Consider the following 26,337-nt stretch of genomic DNA (forward strand, 5'->3'; position numbering starts at 1 on the left):
CCAGGGGGCAGGGGCAGGAGGGCCACGTTAGAGTCTGTCCACCGCGGCCACAGAAGGAGCCACGTGGAGGCATCCTGGGGGGGTGGGGGGGCTCTTGAGCCTCATCAAGCTAGGTCTCCCGCTGTGGAGCAGGCCTCCCGGGCTGCCGCTGAGGTGTGATGGCCCCTGGGCTGCTGGGTGGCCTCCACACCTGTCGTCGCAGCGTGGCCGGGAGCCCGGAGCCCTGCGAGCTCGGGGCTGACCCGCCCGGGACAAGGCGGCGGTGAGGCCAGGACCAGAGCGCCAACCCCCCAGGCAGCCCTGGAGAGCAGGGGGGGTCTGCGCGTATCTGCTCCTACGGGGCTCCCGCGCGGGACACGGGCAGCAGCCACGGCGGCCCCCGGGCCTTGGCTTGGGCCAGTGCCGCTCACGCACAGACGGGACCGGGAGGCTGTGGACGCCTTGCAGGGCTGCGTGCATCGCTGGCACCGTCCCGGGACCCTCGCAGGTCTGGGCAGGGCAGCAGGCTGAGCTCGGGGACCTTCTTCACCAGCGAGGATGCTGACGTGTAAGGGGCCGGCCGCAGCCTGTCGGCTCACCCGGGAGCAGAGAGAACGGGGGGACAGGGAGGGGCACCCCAGGGTGTGGGACAGCAGGACCCAGGTGTCCCACTCTGCTGTCCCTTGGGCCGCTGGCCAGCCCTGAGCGCCAGCGTAGGGGGCTCCCGCAGGGCAGGTGGGCTCCGAAGCTTTGGTCAGAAGCCAGGGGTCGAGAGAGGCCAGGGCCGCAGAGACAGGCTTCTGATCCAGCAGACGGGCCAGAACCCGGGGTCCACGCGGATTCCGATCCTGCCTCTGCAGGGCAGGTGCCTGGGTGGCTCCAAGTCCCCGTCCCAGCCCACTGCCAGCACCCAACCCGCTGCCAGCACCCTGCCCCGGCCCCGGCTCACGGCAGGCTCTCTCAGCTATGCCCACAGTGCGCCCACTACCCGCCCGGCCCACACGAGGTCCCAGGGGCCGTGCAGCAGCCCTGCTCTTCTAGGGCAGCCCGTAGAGATGAGTTCGGGGGGAGCACAAGCAGGGGTGTTCCGACCCGGAACAAAAGACCTCGCAGTCGGTGTGGTGGGATGCATCTTGTCCTTTATTGCCCGTCCAGGGGACAGCCGAGGAGGCTCCGCCCGCAGCCTGGCTGCATTGTGTACACTGCGGGGGGGGTGGGGGCTCAGGGACCACGCGCGGGGCTGCACGGGCACTGGGATGCACCAGACTTTAGCAACCCGACGTCTGCACCCGCGGACATTAGCAAGCCTCCGTCGAGGGGCTCTGCAGGGATGGGTCTCTGGAAGCGTGGGTAATGGAGACAGCACCCCAGCAGCCGGCACGGCCCCCGCCCCCCGGCCCCACGTGGGAGGGGTCCGGCGGCTGGCGTGGGGCCTACTCTGGGAGCGGGGTGGACGCGGGGTCGGGACTGCGAGCGGCGGGGCCTCCCCGGAGGACTCCGCCAGCCGGTGCTCACTTGCTGGCGGGCCTGGGCGCGGACGGCTGGCGGGCGGCCCCGTCAGGCTCCAGCAGGATGAGCTCGGTTCTCGCCGCCGAGGCCACCATGCTCCCCGGGGCCCGCTCCCCGGCGCCCCGCTCTTCGGGGGAGAAGCTTTCTTGGGCGTCATAGAAGGTACCCGCCTCGTCTTGGGGAGTTTGCTCGGTCGGACTCGCCTCTTCTTCTGCACTTTTGCTTTTCTTGGCAGGGGAGGAAGAGAACCCCAACTTGGGGAATCGGAACCAGCCCCCCTTCTCCTGGGAGGGAGGCGGCCGCGCCGCGGGCTGGGTCTGCACCGGGGCCGCGCTCGGGGCTTCCGCGAAGGCATCGGGGCTCGCCTCGGCCACGGAGGAAGAGAAGCCGACGCTCGGGAGCCAGAATCGGAACAAACCCGAGGCCCGTTTACCTTCCGGCCTTGCCCTGGGAGCCCTGCCCTCCCCTCCCAGGCCGGCGGCCGCCTCCTGGCCCTCCTCAGACGGGAATTCCAGAATTTCCGCGGGCTCCTCGTCGGAACAGCTGTCAGCAGGGACGAGGCCAGAGTGAAGGTCGGAGGAGCACTCTGGGGGTCCTGACAGGTCTACACTGGTGGAGATGATTTCAAATGGCTCTCCGGTGTCGGGCTGGAGGTCTCCAGAGACGGGGTCAGCTCCCGGGACCACTGGTTCAGGGGCCTCCGGAAGGCGCCCCCTCGGCCCGGAGTCGGCGGTCACCACGTGCACCCGCGCCCGAGCCGGGGCCTCTGGGACCCTCCCCTTCAGCAAGGAGAACCCATAAGAGGGTGTTTGGGTCTCAGACGCGGGGACCTCTGACTCCCGCACGATCTGGGTGGGAAAAGCCTCGGGCCCTGAGAGCTCAGTGTACACGGCCGTCACTGTGCTGTGCACGGTGACCTGGCGGCTCTCGGCCTCCGCGCCCTGGATGTGCACCCGGACCTTGCAGATGGGGGCGGCCTCCGAGGGGCCTCGGGCCTCGGCGGCTGTCGGGCTGCCGGGGGCCCGCACACCAGGGTCTTGCTCGTGCAGGGCCGTGTCAGGCCCGCTCTGCGCGCAGGGCAGCTCTCTGAGGCTGGGCACGAAAACATCAGCCTCCGAGCCGGGGGCCGGGAAGCTGAACCGCGGCACGGTTAAGGTGGGGAACTGCACGCTTAGCACAGAGTCTTCCCAGACTTGACCCACGTTGACCACGGAGACCTGAGACAGCACATCGGTGCTGGAAGCCCTCAGTCTGAGGGGGCCCTCCGGCTGGGAAGGCGGCTCCTCGGCACCCCCCGCCCCCCTGACCGGGCCCTGGCCTGCTGGCCCAGGAACAGGGGGCCGGCCTGCATCTCCCCGAGGGGCGCAGGGCTCTGCGGGTGCCCCGTGCACCTGGAGGGGCAGGGAGCCTGCGCCGGGCCGGACCCTGGCCTCGGAGGCCAATACCTCTGCCGCAGGGGCGTGAAGGTCCAGGTGCCTCTGTAGAACATCCGAGTAGGAGGGAGCCGGGCTGCCAGCAGCCGCCCCGTCTGCACCGGCCTCCAGGGGCTGCGGGGACTTAGGGGCGTCCACCTCTGACCCGGGTACACGGTCGTCCTGACCCTGCACTGCAGCCGGTGCCTCTCCTTCCCCTGGAGCGCTGGCAGCAGATGTGGGGCTCTGGGCCCCCAGTCCCGCAGACCCGGCTCTCTCCTTGGAGGGGCGTCTGAAGCCGGGCAGGCGGAGCGAGGGCATCCTAAACCAGCTCTCCCTGGACCCCGCCGGCGCCCCTCCTGCGGCCGCGGCCCGCTCCGGGCTCCCCACTGTCGGGGATAGCAGAAGGGGGTCTTCTGCTGAGGGGGCTGTCCCCTCCCCACAAAGCTGGCTTGTTGAGCTGTCCCCGAGCCCGGATTCCTTGGCGCTGCCTCCGAAAGACAGGCCGTGTTTGGAAACAGGAAGGTCACCCGTAGACAGGCTCCCCTCCACTGTGGCACCGCCGGGTCTGAGGTCAGAACTGGGAACACGGGCCGGTGGCAGGTGGAGGTTCATGTCCGCCCCTTCTGGGGGACCCGCGGCGGCGCCAGCACCCCCAATTCCACCCTCCCCGCTGGCCGTGTGGGCCCGGTCGGGGTCTCCCGGTAGCAGGCCGGCCCCTCCCGTGGAAGCCTTCACTCCAGGAGGGGCGACCGTCTGCAGGACCAGGGCCTGCGTTCTCACCCCTCCAGCCTCTCCCTCCTTCCCAAGAGCCACATCCCCATGCGCTTCTGTGGGTGGAACACGAACCCCAGGCGGGGCACCCAGAGCACCTGCATCTATAACCACGCTGACGCCAGGGTCGGCTTTGGACTCCGCCCCCTTCTTTGGGGACCAGCTGAAAGAGGGGAGCTTCAGCCTTGGTGCTTTTACGGGACTGCCTCTCCCCTTGCGCTCTGTACTGTCACCTGGGGCTTCCACGAGGGGCTCTGCTGAGGTGCCCGCGGTGGCGGCAGAGACAACTGCAGGTGGCAACTGGCTGCCTGGCATTGGGAACGCCGTGGCTTCCGTGGAGGAGGAGTCCGGCCCCTGCACAGGGAGGGGAGGAGACGTGGGGGACGCAAACTCTGCACCTCCAGGCTCCACTCCTCCAGGGTCCGATTTGGGGAGTGACACCCGGAACTTCGGTCGATGAAACTTCGGGAAAGTTACCCGGCCTAAAGATTCAGTAAGTGCAGTGTCCACTGGGGCCGTGGGACCTTCAGACTGGGACAGGAGAAGGCTCTCTCTGCAGGTGAGGTCAACATCACCGGCCGCGCTGGGCGGCTCAGATGCCGCTTGAGACACAGACGGAGTTTCACAAGGCAGCTCGGGGGAGATGGGGCCTCTGGGGACAGTGACCTGGAACTTCGTAAGAGTGACACCATCACAAGGAGCAAGGCTCGAGATCTCGACCTCAGATTCCCGGACAGAGGTTATGGAGCTTTTAGCTGTTTTACCAGTTGGAGAGAAGACTTTGGGCATTTTAAAAAGAGATTTTTTACTTTTACTTTTTTCGTCACTTTTTCCACCTGACAAAGAAATATCACTTTCCACGTGGAAACTGTGATGATCATGATGACTGACGGAGATTCCCTTGTCTCCCAGGGACAGGTCGGCCTCCAGCTTGGCGCCGGGCACCTGGGTGTCCACCTCCACGCTGGGCAGGGTCACGTCCACGTCGGGGCCGCTCACCTCGGCTTTGGGGCCCTTCACGTCCAGTTTGGGCGCCTTGATGTCCACCTGCGGCGCCTTGATGTCCACCTGGGGCGCCTTGATGTCCACCTGCGGGGCCGTGATGTCCACTTTGGGCATCTTGAGGCTGGGCATGTGGACCTTGGGCAGCTGTCCCTTGATCTTGACTCCTTCTGCTTTGCCCTTGAGCCCGGACACAGACACCTCTCCCTCGGGCAGGGACACCTCCAGCTCTCCCCCAGGGAGGTCCACATCGGCAGTGGGCAGTTGGACGGCAGCCTCGGGAGCTCGCATCTCCCCTCCCACGGAGGGCAGGGTGGCCTCCACTCCGACCTTGGGCACGGACACGTCCACGGAAGTTCCCAAATCCTTGCTCGGCGTCGACGCGCCAAAGGACGGCATCTTGAACTTTGGCATTTTGAACTTGCTGTCTCTGGCGGCCACCCCCTTGTCTCCCAGGGACAGGTCGGCCTCCAGCTTGGCGCCGGGCACCTGGGTGTCCACCTCCACGCTGGGCAGGGTCACGTCCACGTCGGGGCCGCTCACCTCGGCTTTGGGGCCCTTCAGGTCCAGTTTGGGCGCCTTGATGTCCACCTGCGGCGCCTTGATGTCCACTTTGGGCATCTTGAGGCTGGGCATCTGTACCTTGGGCAGGTGGCCCTTGAGTCCGGCTGCGGCCGAGGGCTCCTGGGGCTCCCCCTCGGGCACTTGGCCCTCAGGGAGCTTCAGGCCCGCCGCGGGGGTTGTGAGCTCTAGGTCGGCAGGTGGGAGCTCAACGGTCACATCAGTGGTCTTGACATCGGCCTCTACGGAGGGCACGGACACTTCGGCCTGGATCTTGGGCACGGACACGTCCACGGACGCCTCCAAGGACTTGCTCGGCGTCGACGCGCCAAAGGACGGCATCTTGAACTTTGGCATTTTGAACTTGCTGTCTCTGGCGGCCACCCCCTTGTCTCCCAGGGACAGGTCGGCCTCCAGCTTGGCGCCGGGCACCTGGGTGTCCACCTCCACGCTGGGCAGGGTCACGTCCACGTCGGGGCCGCTCACCTCGGCTTTGGGGCCCTTCACGTCCAGTTTGGGCGCCTTGATGTCCACCTGCGGCGCCTTGATGTCCACCTGGGGCGCCTTGATGTCCACCTGCGGGGCCGTGATGTCCACTTTGGGCATCTTGAGGCTGGGCATGTGGACCTTGGGCAGCTGTCCCTTGATCTTGACTCCTTCTGCTTTGCCCTTGAGCCCGGACACAGACACCTCTCCCTCGGGCAGGGACACCTCCAGCTCTCCCCCAGGGAGGTCCACATCGGCAGTGGGCAGTTGGACGGCAGCCTCGGGAGCTCGCATCTCCCCTCCCACGGAGGGCAGGGTGGCCTCCACTCCGACCTTGGGCACGGACACGTCCACGGAAGTTCCCAAATCCTTGCTCGGCGTCGACGCGCCAAAGGACGGCATCTTGAACTTTGGCATTTTGAACTTGCTGTCTCTGGCGGCCACCCCCTTGTCTCCCAGGGACAGGTCGGCCTCCAGCTTGGCGCCGGGCACCTGGGTGTCCACCTCCACGCTGGGCAGGGTCACGTCCACGTCGGGGCCGCTCACCTCGGCTTTGGGGCCCTTCAGGTCCAGTTTGGGCGCCTTGATGTCCACCTGCGGCGCCTTGATGTCCACTTTGGGCATCTTGAGGCTGGGCATCTGTACCTTGGGCAGGTGGCCCTTGAGTCCGGCTGCGGCCGAGGGCTCCTGGGGCTCCCCCTCGGGCACTTGGCCCTCAGGGAGCTTCAGGCCCGCCGCGGGGGTTGTGAGCTCTAGGTCGGCAGGTGGGAGCTCAACGGTCACATCAGTGGTCTTGACGTCGGCCTCTACGGAGGGCACGGACACTTCGGCCTGGATCTTGGGCACGGACACGTCCACGGACGCCTCCAAGGACTTGCTCGGCGTCGACGCGCCAAAGGACGGCATCTTGAACTTTGGCATTTTGAACTTGCTGTCTCTGGCGGCCACCCCCTTGTCTCCCAGGGACAGGTCGGCCTCCAGCTTGGCGCCGGGCACCTGGGTGTCCACCTCCACGCTGGGCAGGGTCACGTCCACGTCGGGGGCGCTCACCTCGGCTTTGGGGCCCTTCACGTCCAGTTTGGGCGCCTTGATGTCCACCTGCGGCGCCTTGATGTCCACTTTGGGCATCTTGAGGCTGGGCATCTGTACCTTGGGCAGGTGGCCCTTGAGTCCGGCTGCGGCCGAGGGCTCCTGGGGCTCCCCCTCGGGCACTTGGCCCTCAGGGAGCTTCAGGCCCGCCGCGGGGGTTGTGAGCTCTAGGTCGGCAGGTGGGAGCTCAACGGTCACATCAGTGGTCTTGACGTCGGCCTCTACGGAGGGCACGGACACTTCGGCCTGGATCTTGGGCACGGACACGTCCACGGACGCCTCCAAGGACTTGCTCGGCGTCGACGCGCCAAAGGACGGCATCTTGAACTTTGGCATTTTGAACTTGCTGTCTCTGGCGGCCACCCCCTTGTCTCCCAGGGACAGGTCGGCCTCCAGCTTGGCGCCGGGCACCTGGGTGTCCACCTCCACGCTGGGCAGGGTCACGTCCACGTCGGGGGCGCTCACCTCGGCTTTGGGGCCCTTCACGTCCAGTTTGGGCGCCTTGATGTCCACCTGGGGCGCCTTGATGTCCACCTGCGGGGCCGTGATGTCCACTTTGGGCATCTTGAGGCTGGGCATGTGGACCTTGGGCAGCTGTCCCTTGATCTTGACTCCTTCTGCTTTGCCCTTGAGCCCGGACACAGACACCTCTCCCTCGGGCAGGGACACCTCCAGCTCTCCCCCAGGGAGGTCCACATCGGCAGTGGGCAGTTGGACGGCAGCCTCGGGAGCTCGCATCTCCCCTCCCACGGAGGGCAGGGTGGCCTCCACTCTGACCTTGGGCACGGACACGTCCACGGAAGTTCCCAAATCCTTGCTCGGCGTCGACGCGCCAAAGGACGGCATCTTGAACTTTGGCATTTTGAACTTGCTGTCTCTGGCGGCCACCCCCTTGTCTCCCAGGGACAGGTCAGCCTCCAGCTTGGCGCCGGGCACCTGGGTGTCCACCTCCACGCTGGGCAGGGTCACGTCCACGTCGGGGCCGCTCACCTCGGCTTTGGGGCCCTTCAGGTCCAGTTTGGGCGCCTTGATGTCCACCTGCGGCGCCTTGATGTCCACTTTGGGCATCTTGAGGCTGGGCATCTGTACCTTGGGCAGGTGGCCCTTGAGTCCGGCTGCGGCCGAGGGCTCCTGGGGCTCCCCCTCGGGCACTTGGCCCTCAGGGAGCTTCAGGCCCGCCGCGGGGGTTGTGAGCTCTAGGTCGGCAGGTGGGAGCTCAACGGTCACATCAGTGGTCTTGACGTCGGCCTCTACGGAGGGCACGGACACTTCGGCCTGGATCTTGGGCACGGACACGTCCACGGACGCCTCCAAGGACTTGCTCGGCGTCGACGCGCCAAAGGACGGCATCTTGAACTTTGGCATTTTGAACTTGCTGTCTCTGGCGGCCACCCCCTTGTCTCCCAGGGACAGGTCGGCCTCCAGCTTGGCGCCGGGCACCTGGGTGTCCACCTCCACGCTGGGCAGGGTCACGTCCACGTCGGGGGCGCTCACCTCGGCTTTGGGGCCCTTCACGTCCAGTTTGGGCGCCTTGATGTCCACCTGCGGCGCCTTGATGTCCACCTGGGGCGCCTTGATGTCCACCTGCGGGGCCGTGATGTCCACTTTGGGCATCTTGAGGCTGGGCATGTGGACCTTGGGCAGCTGTCCCTTGATCTTGACTCCTTCTGCTTTGCCCTTGAGCCCGGACACAGACACCTCTCCCTCGGGCAGGGACACCTCCAGCTCTCCCCCAGGGAGGTCCACATCGGCAGTGGGCAGTTGGACGGCAGCCTCGGGAGCTCGCATCTCCCCTCCCACGGAGGGCAGGGTGGCCTCCACTCCGACCTTGGGCACGGACACGTCCACGGAAGTTCCCAAATCCTTGCTCGGCGTCGACGCGCCAAAGGACGGCATCTTGAACTTTGGCATTTTGAACTTGCTGTCTCTGGCGGCCACCCCCTTGTCTCCCAGGGACAGGTCGGCCTCCAGCTTGGCGCCGGGCACCTGGGTGTCCACCTCCACGCTGGGCAGGGTCACGTCCACGTCGGGGCCGCTCACCTCGGCTTTGGGGCCCTTCAGGTCCAGTTTGGGCGCCTTGATGTCCACCTGCGGCGCCTTGATGTCCACTTTGGGCATCTTGAGGCTGGGCATCTGTACCTTGGGCAGGTGGCCCTTGAGTCCGGCTGCGGCCGAGGGCTCCTGGGGCTCCCCCTCGGGCACTTGGCCCTCAGGGAGCTTCAGGCCCGCCGCGGGGGTTGTGAGCTCTAGGTCGGCAGGTGGGAGCTCAACGGTCACATCAGTGGTCTTGACGTCGGCCTCTACGGAGGGCACGGACACTTCGGCCTGGATCTTGGGCACGGACACGTCCACGGACGCCTCCAAGGACTTGCTCGGCGTCGACGCGCCAAAGGACGGCATCTTGAACTTTGGCATTTTGAACTTGCTGTCTCTGGCGGCCACCCCCTTGTCTCCCAGGGACAGGTCGGCCTCCAGCTTGGCGCCGGGCACCTGGGTGTCCACCTCCACGCTGGGCAGGGTCACGTCCACGTCGGGGCCGCTCACCTCGGCTTTGGGGCCCTTCACGTCCAGTTTGGGCGCCTTGATGTCCACCTGCGGCGCCTTGATGTCCACCTGGGGCGCCTTGATGTCCACCTGCGGGGCCGTGATGTCCACTTTGGGCATCTTGAGGCTGGGCATGTGGACCTTGGGCAGCTGTCCCTTGATCTTGACTCCTTCTGCTTTGCCCTTGAGCCCGGACACAGACACCTCTCCCTCGGGCAGGGACACCTCCAGCTCTCCCCCAGGGAGGTCCACATCGGCAGTGGGCAGTTGGACGGCAGCCTCGGGAGCTCGCATCTCCCCTCCCACGGAGGGCAGGGTGGCCTCCACTCCGACCTTGGGCACGGACACGTCCACGGAAGTTCCCAAATCCTTGCTCGGCGTCGACGCGCCAAAGGACGGCATCTTGAACTTTGGCATTTTGAACTTGCTGTCTCTGGCGGCCACCCCCTTGTCTCCCAGGGACAGGTCGGCCTCCAGCTTGGCGCCGGGCACCTGGGTGTCCACCTCCACGCTGGGCAGGGTCACGTCCACGTCGGGGCCGCTCACCTCGGCTTTGGGGCCCTTCAGGTCCAGTTTGGGCGCCTTGATGTCCACCTGCGGCGCCTTGATGTCCACTTTGGGCATCTTGAGGCTGGGCATCTGTACCTTGGGCAGGTGGCCCTTGAGTCCGGCTGCGGCCGAGGGCTCCTGGGGCTCCCCCTCGGGCACTTGGCCCTCAGGGAGCTTCAGGCCCGCCGCGGGGGTTGTGAGCTCTAGGTCGGCAGGTGGGAGCTCAACGGTCACATCAGTGGTCTTGACGTCGGCCTCTACGGAGGGCACGGACACTTCGGCCTGGATCTTGGGCACGGACACGTCCACGGACGCCTCCAAGGACTTGCTCGGCGTCGACGCGCCAAAGGACGGCATCTTGAACTTTGGCATTTTGAACTTGCTGTCTCTGGCGGCCACCCCCTTGTCTCCCAGGGACAGGTCGGCCTCCAGCTTGGCGCCGGGCACCTGGGTGTCCACCTCCACGCTGGGCAGGGTCACGTCCACGTCGGGGGCGCTCACCTCGGCTTTGGGGCCCTTCACGTCCAGTTTGGGCGCCTTGATGTCCACCTGCGGCGCCTTGATGTCCACTTTGGGCATCTTGAGGCTGGGCATCTGTACCTTGGGCAGGTGGCCCTTGAGTCCGGCTGCGGCCGAGGGCTCCTGGGGCTCCCCCTCGGGCACTTGGCCCTCAGGGAGCTTCAGGCCCGCCGCGGGGGTTGTGAGCTCTAGGTCGGCAGGTGGGAGCTCAACGGTCACATCAGTGGTCTTGACGTCGGCCTCTACGGAGGGCACGGACACTTCGGCCTGGATCTTGGGCACGGACACGTCCACGGACGCCTCCAAGGACTTGCTCGGCGTCGACGCGCCAAAGGACGGCATCTTGAACTTTGGCATTTTGAACTTGCTGTCTCTGGCGGCCACCCCCTTGTCTCCCAGGGACAGGTCGGCCTCCAGCTTGGCGCCGGGCACCTGGGTGTCCACCTCCACGCTGGGCAGGGTCACGTCCACGTCGGGGGCGCTCACCTCGGCTTTGGGGCCCTTCACGTCCAGTTTGGGCGCCTTGATGTCCACCTGGGGCGCCTTGATGTCCACCTGCGGGGCCGTGATGTCCACTTTGGGCATCTTGAGGCTGGGCATGTGGACCTTGGGCAGCTGTCCCTTGATCTTGACTCCTTCTGCTTTGCCCTTGAGCCCGGACACAGACACCTCTCCCTCGGGCAGGGACACCTCCAGCTCTCCCCCAGGGAGGTCCACATCGGCAGTGGGCAGTTGGACGGCAGCCTCGGGAGCTCGCATCTCCCCTCCCACGGAGGGCAGGGTGGCCTCCACTCTGACCTTGGGCACGGACACGTCCACGGAAGTTCCCAAATCCTTGCTCGGCGTCGACGCGCCAAAGGACGGCATCTTGAACTTTGGCATTTTGAACTTGCTGTCTCTGGCGGCCACCCCCTTGTCTCCCAGGGACAGGTCAGCCTCCAGCTTGGCGCCGGGCACCTGGGTGTCCACCTCCACGCTGGGCAGGGTCACGTCCACGTCGGGGCCGCTCACCTCGGCTTTGGGGCCCTTCAGGTCCAGTTTGGGCGCCTTGATGTCCACCTGCGGCGCCTTGATGTCCACTTTGGGCATCTTGAGGCTGGGCATCTGTACCTTGGGCAGGTGGCCCTTGAGTCCGGCTGCGGCCGAGGGCTCCTGGGGCTCCCCCTCGGGCACTTGGCCCTCAGGGAGCTTCAGGCCCGCCGCGGGGGTTGTGAGCTCTAGGTCGGCAGGTGGGAGCTCAACGGTCACATCAGTGGTCTTGACGTCGGCCTCTACGGAGGGCACGGACACTTCGGCCTGGATCTTGGGCACGGACACGTCCACGGACGCCTCCAAGGACTTGCTCGGCGTCGACGCGCCAAAGGACGGCATCTTGAACTTTGGCATTTTGAACTTGCTGTCTCTGGCGGCCACCCCCTTGTCTCCCAGGGACAGGTCGGCCTCCAGCTTGGCGCCGGGCACCTGGGTGTCCACCTCCACGCTGGGCAGGGTCACGTCCACGTCGGGGGCGCTCACCTCGGCTTTGGGGCCCTTCACGTCCAGTTTGGGCGCCTTGATGTCCACCTGCGGCGCCTTGATGTCCACCTGGGGCGCCTTGATGTCCACCTGCGGGGCCGTGATGTCCACTTTGGGCATCTTGAGGCTGGGCATGTGGACCTTGGGCAGCTGTCCCTTGATCTTGACTCCTTCTGCTTTGCCCTTGAGCCCGGACACAGACACCTCTCCCTCGGGCAGGGACACCTCCAGCTCTCCCCCAGGGAGGTCCACATCGGCAGTGGGCAGTTGGACGGCAGCCTCGGGAGCTCGCATCTCCCCTCCCACGGAGGGCAGGGTGGCCTCCACTCCGACCTTGGGCACGGACACGTCCACGGAAGTTCCCAAATCCTTGCTCGGCGTCGACGCGCCAAAGGACGGCATCTTGAACTTTGGCATTTTGAACTTGCTGTCTCTGGCGGCCACCCCCTTGTCTCCCAGGGACAGGTCGGCCTCCAGCTTGGCGCCGGGCACCTGGGTGTCCACCTCCACGCTGGGCAGGGTCACGTCCACGTCGGGGCCGCTCACCTCGGCTTTGGGGCCCTTCAGGTCCAGTTTGGGCGCCTTGATGTCCACCTGCGGCGCCTTGATGTCCACTTTGGGCATCTTGAGGCTGGGCATCTGTACCTTGGGCAGGTGGCCCTTGAGTCCGGCTGCGGCCGAGGGCTCCTGGGGCTCCCCCTCGGGCACTTGGCCCTCAGGGAGCTTCAGGCCCGCCGCGGGGGTTGTGAGCTCTAGGTCGGCAGGTGGGAGCTCAACGGTCACATCAGTGGTCTTGACGTCGGCCTCTACGGAGGGCACGGACACTTCGGCCTGGATCTTGGGCACGGACACGTCCACGGACGCCTCCAAGGACTTGCTCGGCGTCGACGCGCCAAAGGACGGCATCTTGAACTTTGGCATTTTGAACTTGCTGTCTCTGGCGGCCACCCCCTTGTCTCCCAGGGACAGGTCGGCCTCCAGCTTGGCGCCGGGCACCTGGGTGTCCACCTCCACGCTGGGCAGGGTCACGTCCACGTCGGGGGCGCTCACCTCGGCTTTGGGGCCCTTCACGTCCAGTTTGGGCGCCTTGATGTCCACCTGCGGCGCCTTGATGTCCACTTTGGGCATCTTGAGGCTGGGCATCTGTACCTTGGGCAGGTGGCCCTTGAGTCCGGCTGCGGCCGAGGGCTCCTGGGGCTCCCCCTCGGGCACTTGGCCCTCAGGGAGCTTCAGGCCCGCCGCGGGGGTTGTGAGCTCTAGGTCGGCAGGTGGGAGCTCAACGGTCACATCAGTGGTCTTGACGTCGGCCTCTACGGAGGGCACGGACACTTCGGCCTGGATCTTGGGCACGGACACGTCCACGGACGCCTCCAAGGACTTGCTCGGCGTCGACGCGCCAAAGGACGGCATCTTGAACTTTGGCATTTTGAACTTGCTGTCTCTGGCGGCCACCCCCTTGTCTCCCAGGGACAGGTCGGCCTCCAGCTTGGCGCCGGGCACCTGGGTGTCCACCTCCACGCTGGGCAGGGTCACGTCCACGTCGGGGGCGCTCACCTCGGCTTTGGGGCCCTTCACGTCCAGTTTGGGCGCCTTGATGTCCACCTGGGGCGCCTTGATGTCCACCTGCGGGGCCGTGATGTCCACTTTGGGCATCTTGAGGCTGGGCATGTGGACCTTGGGCAGCTGTCCCTTGATCTTGACTCCTTCTGCTTTGCCCTTGAGCCCGGACACAGACACCTCTCCCTCGGGCAGGGACACCTCCAGCTCTCCCCCAGGGAGGTCCACATCGGCAGTGTGCAGTTGGACGGCAGCCTCGGGAGCTCGCATCTCCCCTCCCACGGAGGGCAGGGTGGCCTCCACTCCGACCTTGGGCACGGACACGTCCACGGAAGTTCCCAAATCCTTGCTCGGCGTCGACGCGCCAAAGGACGGCATCTTGAACTTTGGCATTTTGAACTTGCTGTCTCTGGCGGCCACCCCCTTGTCTCCCAGGGACAGGTCAGCCTCCAGCTTGGCGCCGGGCACCTGGGTGTCCACCTCCACGCTGGGCAGGGTCACGTCCACGTCGGGGCCGCTCACCTCGGCTTTGGGGCCCTTCAGGTCCAGTTTGGGCGCCTTGATGTCCACCTGCGGCGCCTTGATGTCCACTTTGGGCATCTTGAGGCTGGGCATCTGTACCTTGGGCAGGTGGCCCTTGAGTCCGGCTGCGGCCGAGGGCTCCTGGGGCTCCCCCTCGGGCACTTGGCCCTCAGGGAGCTTCAGGCCCGCCGCGGGGGTTGTGAGCTCTAGGTCGGCAGGTGGGAGCTCAACGGTCACATCAGTGGTCTTGACGTCGGCCTCTACGGAGGGCACGGACACTTCGGCCTGGATCTTGGGCACGGACACGTCCACGGACGCCTCCAAGGACTTGCTCGGCGTCGACGCGCCAAAGGACGGCATCTTGAACTTTGGCATTTTGAACTTGCTGTCTCTGGCGGCCACCCCCTTGTCTCCCAGGGACAGGTCGGCCTCCAGCTTGGCGCCGGGCACCTGGGTGTCCACCTCCACGCTGGGCAGGGTCACGTCCACGTCGGGGGCGCTCACCTCGGCTTTGGGGCCCTTCACGTCCAGTTTGGGCACCTTGATGTCCACCTGCGGCGCCTTGATGTCCACCTGGGGCGCCTTGATGTCCACCTGCGGGGCCGTGATGTCCACTTTGGGCATCTTGAGGCTGGGCATGTGGACCTTGGGCAGCTGTCCCTTGATCTTGACTCCTTCTGCTTTGCCCTTGAGCCCGGACACAGACACCTCTCCCTCGGGCAGGGACACCTCCAGCTCTCCCCCAGGGAGGTCCACATCGGCAGTGGGCAGTTGGACGGCAGCCTCGGGAGCTCGCATCTCCCCTCCCACGGAGGGCAGGGTGGCCTCCACTCCGACCTTGGGCACGGACACGTCCACGGAAGTTCCCAAATCCTTGCTCGGCGTCGACGCGCCAAAGGACGGCATCTTGAACTTTGGCATTTTGAACTTGCTGTCTCTGGCGGCCACCCCCTTGTCTCCCAGGGACAGGTCGGCCTCCAGCTTGGCGCCGGGCACCTGGGTGTCCACCTCCACGCTGGGCAGGGTCACGTCCACGTCGGGGCCGCTCACCTCGGCTTTGGGGCCCTTCAGGTCCAGTTTGGGCGCCTTGATGTCCACCTGCGGCGCCTTGATGTCCACTTTGGGCATCTTGAGGCTGGGCATCTGTACCTTGGGCAGGTGGCCCTTGAGTCCGGCTGCGGCCGAGGGCTCCTGGGGCTCCCCCTCGGGCACTTGGCCCTCAGGGAGCTTCAGGCCCGCCGCGGGGGTTGTGAGCTCTAGGTCGGCAGGTGGGAGCTCAACGGTCACATCAGTGGTCTTGACGTCGGCCTCTACGGAGGGCACGGACACTTCGGCCTGGATCTTGGGCACGGACACGTCCACGGACGCCTCCAAGGACTTGCTCGGCGTCGACGCGCCAAAGGACGGCATCTTGAACTTTGGCATTTTGAACTTGCTGTCTCTGGCGGCCACCCCCTTGTCTCCCAGGGACAGGTCGGCCTCCAGCTTGGCGCCGGGCACCTGGGTGTCCACCTCCACGCTGGGCAGGGTCACGTCCACGTCGGGGGCGCTCACCTCGGCTTTGGGGCCCTTCACGTCCAGTTTGGGCGCCTTGATGTCCACCTGCGGCGCCTTGATGTCCACCTGGGGCGCCTTGATGTCCACCTGCGGGGCCGTGATGTCCACTTTGGGCATCTTGAGGCTGGGCATGTGGACCTTGGGCAGCTGTCCCTTGATCTTGACTCCTTCTGCTTTGCCCTTGAGCCCGGACACAGACACCTCTCCCTCGGGCAGGGACACCTCCAGCTCTCCCCCAGGGAGGTCCACATCGGCAGTGGGCAGTTGGACGGCAGCCTCGGGAGCTCGCATCTCCCCTCCCACGGAGGGCAGGGTGGCCTCCACTCCGACCTTGGGCACGGACACGTCCACGGAAGTTCCCAAATCCTTGCTCGGCGTCGACGCGCCAAAGGACGGCATCTTGAACTTTGGCATTTTGAACTTGCTGTCTCTGGCGGCCACCCCCTTGTCTCCCAGGGACAGGTCGGCCTCCAGCTTGGCGCCGGGCACCTGGGTGTCCACCTCCACGCTGGGCAGGGTCACGTCCACGTCGGGGCCGCTCACCTCGGCTTTGGGGCCCTTCAGGTCCAGTTTGGGCGCCTTGATGTCCACCTGCGGCGCCTTGATGTCCACTTTGGGCATCTTGAGGCTGGGCATCTGTACCTTGGGCAGGTGGCCCTTGAGTCCGGCTGCGGCCGAGGGCTCCTGGGGCTCCCCCTCGGGCACTTGGCCCTCAGGGAGCTTCAGGCCCGCCGCGGGGGTTGTGAGCTCTAGGTCGGCAGGTGGGAGCTCAACGGTCACATCAGTGGTCTTGACGTCGGCCTCTACGGAGGGCACGGACACTTCGGCCTGGATCTTGGGCACGGACACGTCCACGGACGCCTCCAAGGACTTGCTCGGCGTCGACGCGCCAAAGGACGGCATCTTGAACTTTGGCATTTTGAACTTGCTGTCTCTGGCGGCCACCCCCTTGTCTCCCAGGGACAGGTCGGCCTCCAGCTTGGCGCCGGGCACCTGGGTGTCCACCTCCACGCTGGGCAGGGTCACGTCCACGTCGGGGGCGCTCACCTCGGCTTTGGGGCCCTTCACGTCCAGTTTGGGCGCCTTGATGTCCACCTGCGGCGCCTTGATGTCCACCTGGGGCGCCTTGATGTCCACCTGCGGGGCCGTGATGTCCACTTTGGGCATCTTGAGGCTGGGCATGTGGACCTTGGGCAGCTGTCCCTTGATCTTGACTCCTTCTGCTTTGCCCTTGAGCCCGGACACAGACACCTCTCCCTCGGGCAGGGACACCTCCAGCTCTCCCCCAGGGAGGTCCACATCGGCAGTGGGCAGTTGGACGGCAGCCTCGGGAGCTCGCATCTCCCCTCCCACGGAGGGCAGGGTGGCCTCCACTCCGACCTTGGGCACGGACACGTCCACGGAAGTTCCCAAATCCTTGCTCGGCGTCGACGCGCCAAAGGACGGCATCTTGAACTTTGGCATTTTGAACTTGCTGTCTCTGGCGGCCACCCCCTTGTCTCCCAGGGACAGGTCGGCCTCCAGCTTGGCGCCGGGCACCTGGGTGTCCACCTCCACGCTGGGCAGGGTCACGTCCACGTCGGGGCCGCTCACCTCGGCTTTGGGGCCCTTCAGGTCCAGTTTGGGCGCCTTGATGTCCACCTGCGGCGCCTTGATGTCCACTTTGGGCATCTTGAGGCTGGGCATCTGTACCTTGGGCAGGTGGCCCTTGAGTCCGGCTGCGGCCGAGGGCTCCTGGGGCTCCCCCTCGGGCACTTGGCCCTCAGGGAGCTTCAGGCCCGCCGCGGGGGTTGTGAGCTCTAGGTCGGCAGGTGGGAGCTCAACGGTCACATCAGTGGTCTTGACGTCGGCCTCTACGGAGGGCACGGACACTTCGGCCTGGATCTTGGGCACGGACACGTCCACGGACGCCTCCAAGGACTTGCTCGGCGTCGACGCGCCAAAGGACGGCATCTTGAACTTTGGCAGTTTGAACTTGCTGTCTCTGGCGGCCACCCCCTTGTCTCCCAGGGACAGGTCGGCCTCCAGCTTGGCGCCGGGCACCTGGGTGTCCACCTCCACGCTGGGCAGGGACACGTCCACGTCGGGGGCGCTCACCTCGGCTTTGGGGCCCTTCACGTCCAGTTTGGGCGCCTTGATGTCCACCTGCGGCGCCTTGATGTCCACCTGGGGCGCCTTGATGTCCACCTGCGGGGCCGTGATGTCCACTTTGGGCATCTTGAGGCTGGGCATGTGGACCTTGGGCAGCTGTCCCTTGATCTTGACTCCTTCTGCTTTGCCCTTGAGCCCGGACACAGACACCTCTCCCTCGGGCAGGGACACCTCCAGCTCTCCCCCAGGGAGGTCCACATCGGCAGTGGGCAGTTGGACGGCAGCCTCGGGAGCTCGCATCTCCCCTCCCACGGAGGGCAGGGTGGCCTCCACTCTGACCTTGGGCACGGACACGTCCACGGAAGTTCCCAAATCCTTGCTCGGCGTCGACGCGCCAAAGGACGGCATCTTGAACTTTGGCATTTTGAACTTGCTGTCTCTGGCGGCCACCCCCCTTGTCTCCCAGGGACAGGTCGGCCTCCAGCTTGGCGCCGGGCACCTGGGTGTCCACCTCCACGCTGGGCAGGGTCACGTCCACGTCGGGGCCGCTCACCTCGGCTTTGGGGCCCTTCAGGTCCAGTTTGGGCGCCTTGATGTCCACCTGCGGCGCCTTGATGTCCACTTTGGGCATCTTGAGGCTGGGCATCTGTACCTTGGGCAGGTGGCCCTTGAGTCCGGCTGCGGCCGAGGGCTCCTGGGGCTCCCCCTCGGGCACTTGGCCCTCAGGGAGCTTCAGGCCCGCCGCGGGGGTTGTGAGCTCTAGGTCGGCAGGTGGGAGCTCAACGGTCACATCAGTGGTCTTGACGTCGGCCTCTACGGAGGGCACGGACACTTCGGCCTGGATCTTGGGCACGGACACGTCCACGGACGCCTCCAAGGACTTGCTCGGCGTCGACGCGCCAAAGGACGGCATCTTGAACTTTGGCAGTTTGAACTTGCTGTCTCTGGCGGCCACCCCCTTGTCTCCCAGGGACAGGTCGGCCTCCAGCTTGGCGCCGGGCACCTGGGTGTCCACCTCCACGCTGGGCAGGGACACGTCCACGTCGGGGGCGCTCACCTCGGCTTTGGGGCCCTTCACGTCCAGTTTGGGCGCCTTGATGTCCACCTGCGGCGCCTTGATGTCCACCTGGGGCGCCTTGATGTCCACCTGCGGGGCCGTGATGTCCACTTTGGGCATCTTGAGGCTGGGCATGTGGACCTTGGGCAGCTGTCCCTTGATCTTGACTCCTTCTGCTTTGCCCTTGAGCCCGGACACAGACACCTCTCCCTCGGGCAGGGACACCTCCAGCTCTCCCCCAGGGAGGTCCACATCGGCAGTGGGCAGTTGGACGGCAGCCTCGGGAGCTCGCATCTCCCCTCCCACGGAGGGCAGGGTGGCCTCCACTCCGACCTTGGGCACGGACACGTCCACGGAAGTTCCCAAATCCTTGCTCGGCGTCGACGCGCCAAAGGACGGCATCTTGAACTTTGGCATTTTGAACTTGCTGTCTCTGGCGGCCACCCCCTTGTCTCCCAGGGACAGGTCGGCCTCCAGCTTGGCGCCGGGCACCTGGGTGTCCACCTCCACGCTGGGCAGGGTCACGTCCACGTCGGGGCCGCTCACCTCGGCTTTGGGGCCCTTCAGGTCCAGTTTGGGCGCCTTGATGTCCACCTGCGGCGCCTTGATGTCCACTTTGGGCATCTTGAGGCTGGGCATCTGTACCTTGGGCAGGTGGCCCTTGAGTCCGGCTGCGGCCGAGGGCTCCTGGGGCTCCCCCTCGGGCACTTGGCCCTCAGGGAGCTTCAGGCCCGCCGCGGGGGTTGTGAGCTCTAGGTCGGCAGGTGGGAGCTCAACGGTCACATCAGTGGTCTTGACGCCGGCCTCTACGGAGGGCACGGACACTTCGGCCTGGATCTTGGGCACGGACACGTCCACGGACGCCTCCAAGGACTTGCTCGGCGTCGACGCGCCAAAGGACGGCATCTTGAACTTTGGCAGTTTGAACTTGCTGTCTCTGGCGGCCACCCCCTTGTCTCCCAGGGACAGGTCGGCCTCCAGCTTGGCGCCGGGCACCTGGGTGTCCACCTCCACGCTGGGCAGGGTCACGTCCACGTCGGGGCCGCTCACCTCGGCTTTGGGGCCCTTCACGTCCAGTTTGGGCGCCTTGATGTCCACCTGCGGCGCCTTGATGTCCACTTTGGGCATCTTGAGGCTGGGCATCTGTACCTTGGGCAGGTGGCCCTTGAGTCCGGCTGCGGCCGTGGGCTCCTGGGGCTCCCCCTCGGGCACTTGGCCCTTAGGGAGCTTCAGGCCCGCCGCGGGGGTTGTGAGCTCTAGGTCGGCAGGTGGGAGCTCAACGGTCACATCAGTGGTCTTGACGTCGGCCTCTACGGAGGGCACGGACACTTCGGCCTGGATCTTGGGCACGGACACGTCCACGGACGCCTCCAAGGACTTGCTCGGCGTCGACGCGCCAAAGGACGGCATCTTGAACTTTGGCAGTTTGAACTTGCTGTCTCTGGCGGCCACCCCCTTGTCTCCCAGGGACAGGTCGGCCTGCTTCCTTTGTCCGTCGGATCTTAGGTCCTCACCCACTGTTGGGTGTATCCCTGGGGTGTCAGGTTTTCTTTCCTCATCCTCTATCCGTGTTGTTCTTTCCTCAGTGTGCAGCGTGGACACTGTAATGGTGCTTCTTCCTTTTCTGTCCAGTTCCAGCTCTGGTTTTTCTCCTGCTGGTTTCCCATCCTTCCTGGGTGACCACCCAAAAGAGGGAATTTTGAACCTGAGCGTTGTAGTCCGGTCCTCCTTCCCATCTCTGTCCTTTTCTCCTTCTTTCTGGTGTCCATCCCCGTGAGCTGCTGCGGCTCCCTCAGCTCCTCCCTCTTGTTCTAGCAGGTGTACTGAGGGTCTCCTGGGTGCAGGTGCCTCGGGTTCCTGCCGCCCCTCCTCTGTGAAGAGGGCCTTCTCTGCCAGGGTCCCTGCCTGCCCGTGCACCTGTCCCTGCACTGCTGTGGCATCCTCTGTATCTTGTATTCTTTCCTTGGCAAATTTAAACCGCGGTGTTTTTAAGGTGGTGGGGATTTGGATTTGGAATTCTGGTTGGCGGCCCTGTGTGTCTCCTTTGCTCTGCAGAGCCGATCTGGCAATCCCAATTTCTATGCCGTGGTGTACCCCACCTTGTCGTGGGGCTGAGCCCGGCCCCGGCCTTCCTTCGGACACAGCGTCCTCCTGGTCCTTCGCCTCCTTTGTCTTCCTCCGGTGCCTGGATGCCTCGCTCGCGCCTTCCCCCAGGGCTCCCTGGCTGGGCAGAGCCAGTGGCCCCTCTGGCACCTCTGCCGTCCTGTCCTCTCTCCTGCTGTCCATGGTGGCCTCACTGGCCTTTTGGCTGTCCTCGTGGGATCCGGCCTCCTCCACAGCGCCGGCCGCGAGTGGTCCGACTTGGCCTGCCGTGCCCGGTCGCCCCTCCAGCGTGGGAGCCTTCCCTGAGCGCACCCTGAATCTCAGGTTCAGGAAGCTCCTCCTCCGCTGGTCGTCGGGGTCTGCCTTCTGCTCCTGCTCCTCTGCTGGCAGCTGTGCCTCCGTGTCTGTGCTTGTGGGGGACACTTCGGGGGCACCTCCCCGCCCATAGGCCTCGGAGGAGCTGTGTGACCTCCGCGGGCCTGGCCTGCGCTTGCTCGTTATTGATTGGAATTTGGGCCAGGAGAGCCTCTCCTTCTGGGGACGCCTGCCTCTGCCCTCCCTGGGCTTGGCGAGCAGTCTCTCCCGGTCTCCGCTCCCCTCCAGGGTCTGCGGGGGGGTCTCTCTGCACCCATCGGCAACATCTTTGTCCTGAAACACAAGGACAGTGAAGTTGGCGCTGCTGGAACAAGACATCTGAGCCCTGGGCTCAGAGCACAGAGGACGGTTTGGTGGCGCCCCCCAGCCCCAGTCCCGGGGGCGGGGAGGCCCGACGGGGCCCAGCCTCCGCGCCCGTGCTGCCTCACCTGCCCCTCGCTGCCCTCCGGGCCAAGCTGAGCCCCGCTCGAGGCCCCTTCCTCGTCCTCTGCGGCAGGATGTTTCCGTTTGATTTGGAACTGAACCTTGTAGGGCTCTGAGTACTGGAGAATTTTGAGAGCGTCTTCATATTTAATGTTGTCAAAGAATATGGTCGCGCTGAGCAGCTGATCGCCTAGAGAAAGACAGGGTGGGTCCTGGGCGTCAGCTCCCGGTCCCGCCATGACCTGGACAGATGCGACTCCAGGGGCACGTGAGACAGGCCCCCCTGACAGGGAGCCCACCCCGGCCTCCAGGGGCCCTGCTGGGAAGGAGGCCACCCCGCGGCCCCGGCGAGGAAGCCCTGCACGGCCGGTGGCCGCCGCCTGGACTTGTCTGGGCAGCGTCAACAGGGGCACCCCGAGGTATAGGTATGGCCCATTTCCCCCCAGGTCCCTCCCGTCCCGTCGGGGACCCCGAGGTGGGGGTGGTCAGCACACCTTCTCTTAGGCTGAAGAGCTTGGCAGCTGAGGAGTCCTTCAGCACTTGCTTAACAAAAATGCCCTGGTCCCCGCCACCTGTGACGCTGTAGCCGCTGGCCCCAGCTTCCACCTCGGTCTGCAGCGTCACCTCTGTTGCCTCCTGCGTGGACCGGAGCAGAAGCAGGTCAGGGCTATCGTGAGCTTCTTCCTATGCCATCGTGGGCATCGGTGTGGGGCCCTACCTCCCATGAGCACGGGGACCCCAGAGTCCCGCCCATCATCCGGGGGACACAGGGCACGAGTGGGAGCCCCCAGCCAGGGCCCAGGCCGCACCCCTCCTGCCAGCACTAGGGAGCCGAGTCCGGGCCCAGGAGGCTCGGTGAGCAAACAGGGGGGCCTTCAGCGGCCAAAGGCTTGTTCATTCTTCACACGCACTCCGAGCGTCAAAGGCACGCAAGGAGGCTGGTGTTCAAACACAGGAGGGTCACGAGGGCAAGTCTGACGCAGCAGACAGTGCGACCAGCGCTTTGGGTCCAGCAGAGCTTTAGAACTGAGGGAGCCACCGATGACAGCACATGCTGCCTCGGGGCAGGGCACCCTCCTCACTGGGAGGCCCCAGAATCTAGCACCTTCCACGCTTTGTGTAGGAAGCGGGCAGCACTTTGCCCATTGTAGAGCCGAGAACACTGAGGTCTGTGTGCCTGGGTCTGCCCGGCCGGGGGTCTGGCCTCCAGGGGCCCCTGCAGAGACCCCAGCTCCCTGACCCTCAGGCACTGCCTCACCCACCTGCCTACGACTCATCCTGGAGAACGTCCGTGAGTCCCCTGAGTCTCGCTTCCACCAGGATCTCCGTCCTCCAGAGCCCGAGGAAGCCCGCCTGCTTGGTGTGTCCTGCGGCCACAGATGCCAGAGGTCACCCCCTACCCGGCCCAGGGAAGGACTCGGGAGGCCAGGAGGCCCCAGAGCAGTGCTGCGTGCACAGGGCGCTGGTCTCATGGGAAGGGGGCTCGGTGACTCTCGGTCCTGCTGCTTCCTGCAGGGCCCGGCCTCGGGCCCCGCACCCACGCCCAGGGAAACCCCACAGGAACTGGGGTTTTGTGTGCAAGGTAAGAAGGAAACACGGCAAGAACAAGTCCTTTAGTAAATTCACCTGCTCCCATGCCCGCCCCCCGCCCCCGGGCCTCGTCTCCAGAGACACGCGAGTGCGCACACATCCAGAGCACTGAGCCTCTCTCCCACACGCGTGCACTACCTCAGCTGCGTCTTGGCCCACTGATCGGAGGGGTCCTGGGGGACGGAGGGGTCAGAGAGGATGGCGGGAGGGGTATAACTGTGGCCCAGTGGGCAGCAGGCAGGGCAGCGTGGCTGCACAAATGGGGGGGTGATGAAGGAGGCGCGGCTGCCCATGGCCCCAGCTGCCTGTCCCTCAGCCTGGGGGTCCCTGTCCAGCAGCCTTACCGGGAGTCCAAAGCTGGCACCCTCAGCGGCGTATTCATACACAGGTGAGGACCCCTGTGGGCGTGGCCGAATGATCTCGTCCACGGGTCCTTCCGTCACCTGGTGGGAGACAAAAACCAGGTAACCCTCAGCCACCTGGGCTCTGCCCGGGGCCCAGGAGAGGCTGGGGGCTGAGTGGCGAGGGCGTGCATGCTCCCGGGGCCTCGCTTACAGACTGGTCCTCTTCCGTTTCTGCATCTGGCTCCTCGGGCTGCAGCTGCCGGCCAGACACTGCAAAGAGAGAGGCTGAGTCAGTGGAGCCTTGTAGGTGGGGAGACCAGATGGTGGACCCCGGCGGGACGGGGGACGGGGCCCGGGCGAGGCCGTGCACTGTGTTTGTGCCCGCATTGCCCCATCCTGGACCCTGGGTCTGAGAGCACATGCAGGGGTGGGGAGGTTGTGACGTGAGGCCAGATGGCAGTGAGCCCGCACAAAGTGGACTTCACAGATGGAGGCCAAGGAAGTCGCTAACAAACCCAGGGTAACAACGATGACAGCCCTGGGGCGGCCAGAGTCCGCGGCGGCTGCGGAATCTCACCCGGTGTCCAGCACTCAGCCAAAAGTTACACGACACGCCAAGAGCCTGTGATGCATACCAGGGAACAGAACTCCCGGGAGCTCTCTGAATGCCCACGGAGGGGGCTGCGCACACTTCACGGCAACTGCTGTAGGTGGAAAATACCACCGCTCAGTGAAGGGAGGTTGTCGTCGAGGAAGAGCAACTGTAACAGGCTCCATGGATATTCTGGAGTCGACGGGACGCCTGGGTGGCTCAGCGGTTGAGCATCTGCCTTCAGCCCAGGGCGTGATCCCAGGTCCCGGGATCGAGTCCCCCGTCGAGGGAGCCTGCTTCTCCCTCTGCCTGTGTCTCTGCCTCTCTGTGTGTCTCATGAATAAATAATTAAAATCTTTAAAAAAAAAAAAAAACAGGCACGAGGTTGTAGGAAGCAGGGGTTGGGCAACTTTTCTCTAGAAGCCCAGACAGTGACTAGTCTAGGCTTTGCAGGCCACGTGAGCCGGGGCAGAGGAGCCACGTGAGCGCGGCAACAGCCTCAACTCCCCAGACCGGCAGGCGGGGTTAGTGCACAGGCCAGTCTGTCCACTCCCCAGATGGGAGGCGCTCATCCCGGGGCCGTCTCGTTGGAATCGCAGCATATACAGATGCGGCCCATATGTGACCACCACGGGAGGGGGCGGGGGCCAGCGCACACGCTGGATTGAAGTTTCTGTACTTTGCCAGAAGGAAGTCAACATTACTAGGGCTATGCGTGGACACAGGCGTGGACCGTAAACAGGCTCACGAGTCTGGGGCGACGGAAACGTCCCAGAACGGATCGTGGTGATGGTCGCACAACTCCATAAAGTCACTAAAAACGATTGAATTGTACATTCACAACTGGGGGGAGGGTTTATGGCGTGTAAGTTATCCCTCCACTGCGCCGTGAAAGAAAAACATAATCTGGGCAGCCCGGGTGGCGCAGCGGTTTAGCGCTGCCTTCAGCTCGGGGCGTGATCCTGGAGGCCCGGGATAGAGTCCCACGTCCCACGTCGGGCTCCCTGCATGGGGCCTGCTCCTCCCTCTGCCTGTGTCTCTGCCTCTCTCTCTGTCTCTCTCTCTCTCTCTCTCTCTCTGTCTGTCATGAATAAATAAAATTTAAAAATCTTTAAAAGAAAAAAGAAAAACATAATTGCACAAAATGAAAACGACAAAATGTGAAATTTACCACATGTAGACGTGAAGCAAATGACAACTGTAGCTTGAAGGATGGGGATGGGGAACGGAAGTTCCTGGTGAGTTCTAAGGTTCTCACGTTATACACGAGGCCAGTGCACTGCGACGGGTACAGAATACACCATATGAGCCACAAAGGAGGCATTACCGAAGACGCGGCGCTAATAAGCCAGGAGTGGAAATGACATGGAATCCTAAAACTACGTTATCTATAAATACCTACAATGCGTGTGTGGGTATATATATAACATATATTACTGCGCAGTTATATATGCGTAAATGTATTTAGTCAATCCCAAAATATAGTAAGGAAGAAGGGGGAACAGAGCAAGGATAAAATAGGAAGCCATTAGCAAGACGGTGGGATTTCAACCAACCACACGGACAATCACATTAACTATAAAGGGACTTAATAATTCTAACCAAAAGGTAGAGATTGTCAGAGGAGATTTAAAATAGCAAGACCTGGGATGCCTGGGTGGCTCAGCGGTTTAGCACCTGCCTTCGGCCGGGGGCGGGATCCCGGGGTCCCCAGATCGAGACCCACGTCGGGCTCCCTGCGTGGAGCCTGCTTCTCCCTCTGCTTGTGTCTCTGCCTCTCTCTCTCTCTGTGTCTTATGAATAAATAAATAAAATCTTATTTATTTAAAAAAAAAAGAAAGACCTATCCATATGCTATTTACAAGCACTGGGTTATAAACATGAAGCTTTAGATCGGCTAAAAAGTGAAAGGAAAGAAAAACATACACGATGCACTTACTATCCTCACATGTCATAGCAATGAAAAGTATAGGGGCCCCGGGTGGCTCAGTTGGTCAAGCGTCTGACTCTTGGTTTCGGCTTCGGTCACAATCTCAGGTTCCGCGTTGAGCACAGTCTGCTTCGGTTTCTCTCTCCCTCTCCCTCCGCCCCTTGCCACTACTCACTCTCTCGCTCTCAAATAAACAAATCTTTTTAAAAAGGGAATAATTCGGGGATCCCTCGGTGGCTCAGCGGTTTAGCGCCTGC

The 26,337-nt window shown here is 64.4% G+C and overlaps 2 protein-coding genes across 2 annotated transcripts in view; both read right to left on the reverse strand.

Annotated features, from left to right (window-relative positions):
- The window catches only part of GPR132 (G protein-coupled receptor 132), a 149,654-nt gene that overhangs the window by 61,093 nt on the left and 62,224 nt on the right, over nucleotides 1-26,337 (reverse strand). The window lies entirely within an intron of this gene.
- Nucleotides 1,102-24,789, reverse strand: AHNAK2 (AHNAK nucleoprotein 2). The gene is made up of 11 exons (XM_049113555.1): nucleotides 24,194-24,789; nucleotides 23,770-23,828; nucleotides 23,559-23,657; nucleotides 22,887-22,991; nucleotides 22,119-22,260; nucleotides 21,630-21,814; nucleotides 18,146-21,474; nucleotides 12,412-17,613; nucleotides 11,362-11,880; nucleotides 7,729-10,851; nucleotides 1,102-7,218 (listed from the first exon to the last, which is right to left on the reverse strand). The coding sequence occupies exons 1-11, from the start codon at nucleotides 24,486-24,488 to the stop codon at nucleotides 1,491-1,493; spliced, it is 18,786 nt and encodes a 6,261-aa protein (XP_048969512.1). The 5' UTR covers nucleotides 24,489-24,789; the 3' UTR covers nucleotides 1,102-1,490.

The sequence above is a fragment of the Canis lupus genome, chromosome 8 (genome assembly GCF_003254725.2).
Source record: "Canis lupus dingo isolate Sandy chromosome 8, ASM325472v2, whole genome shotgun sequence".
Taxonomy (NCBI): domain Eukaryota; kingdom Metazoa; phylum Chordata; class Mammalia; order Carnivora; family Canidae; genus Canis; species Canis lupus.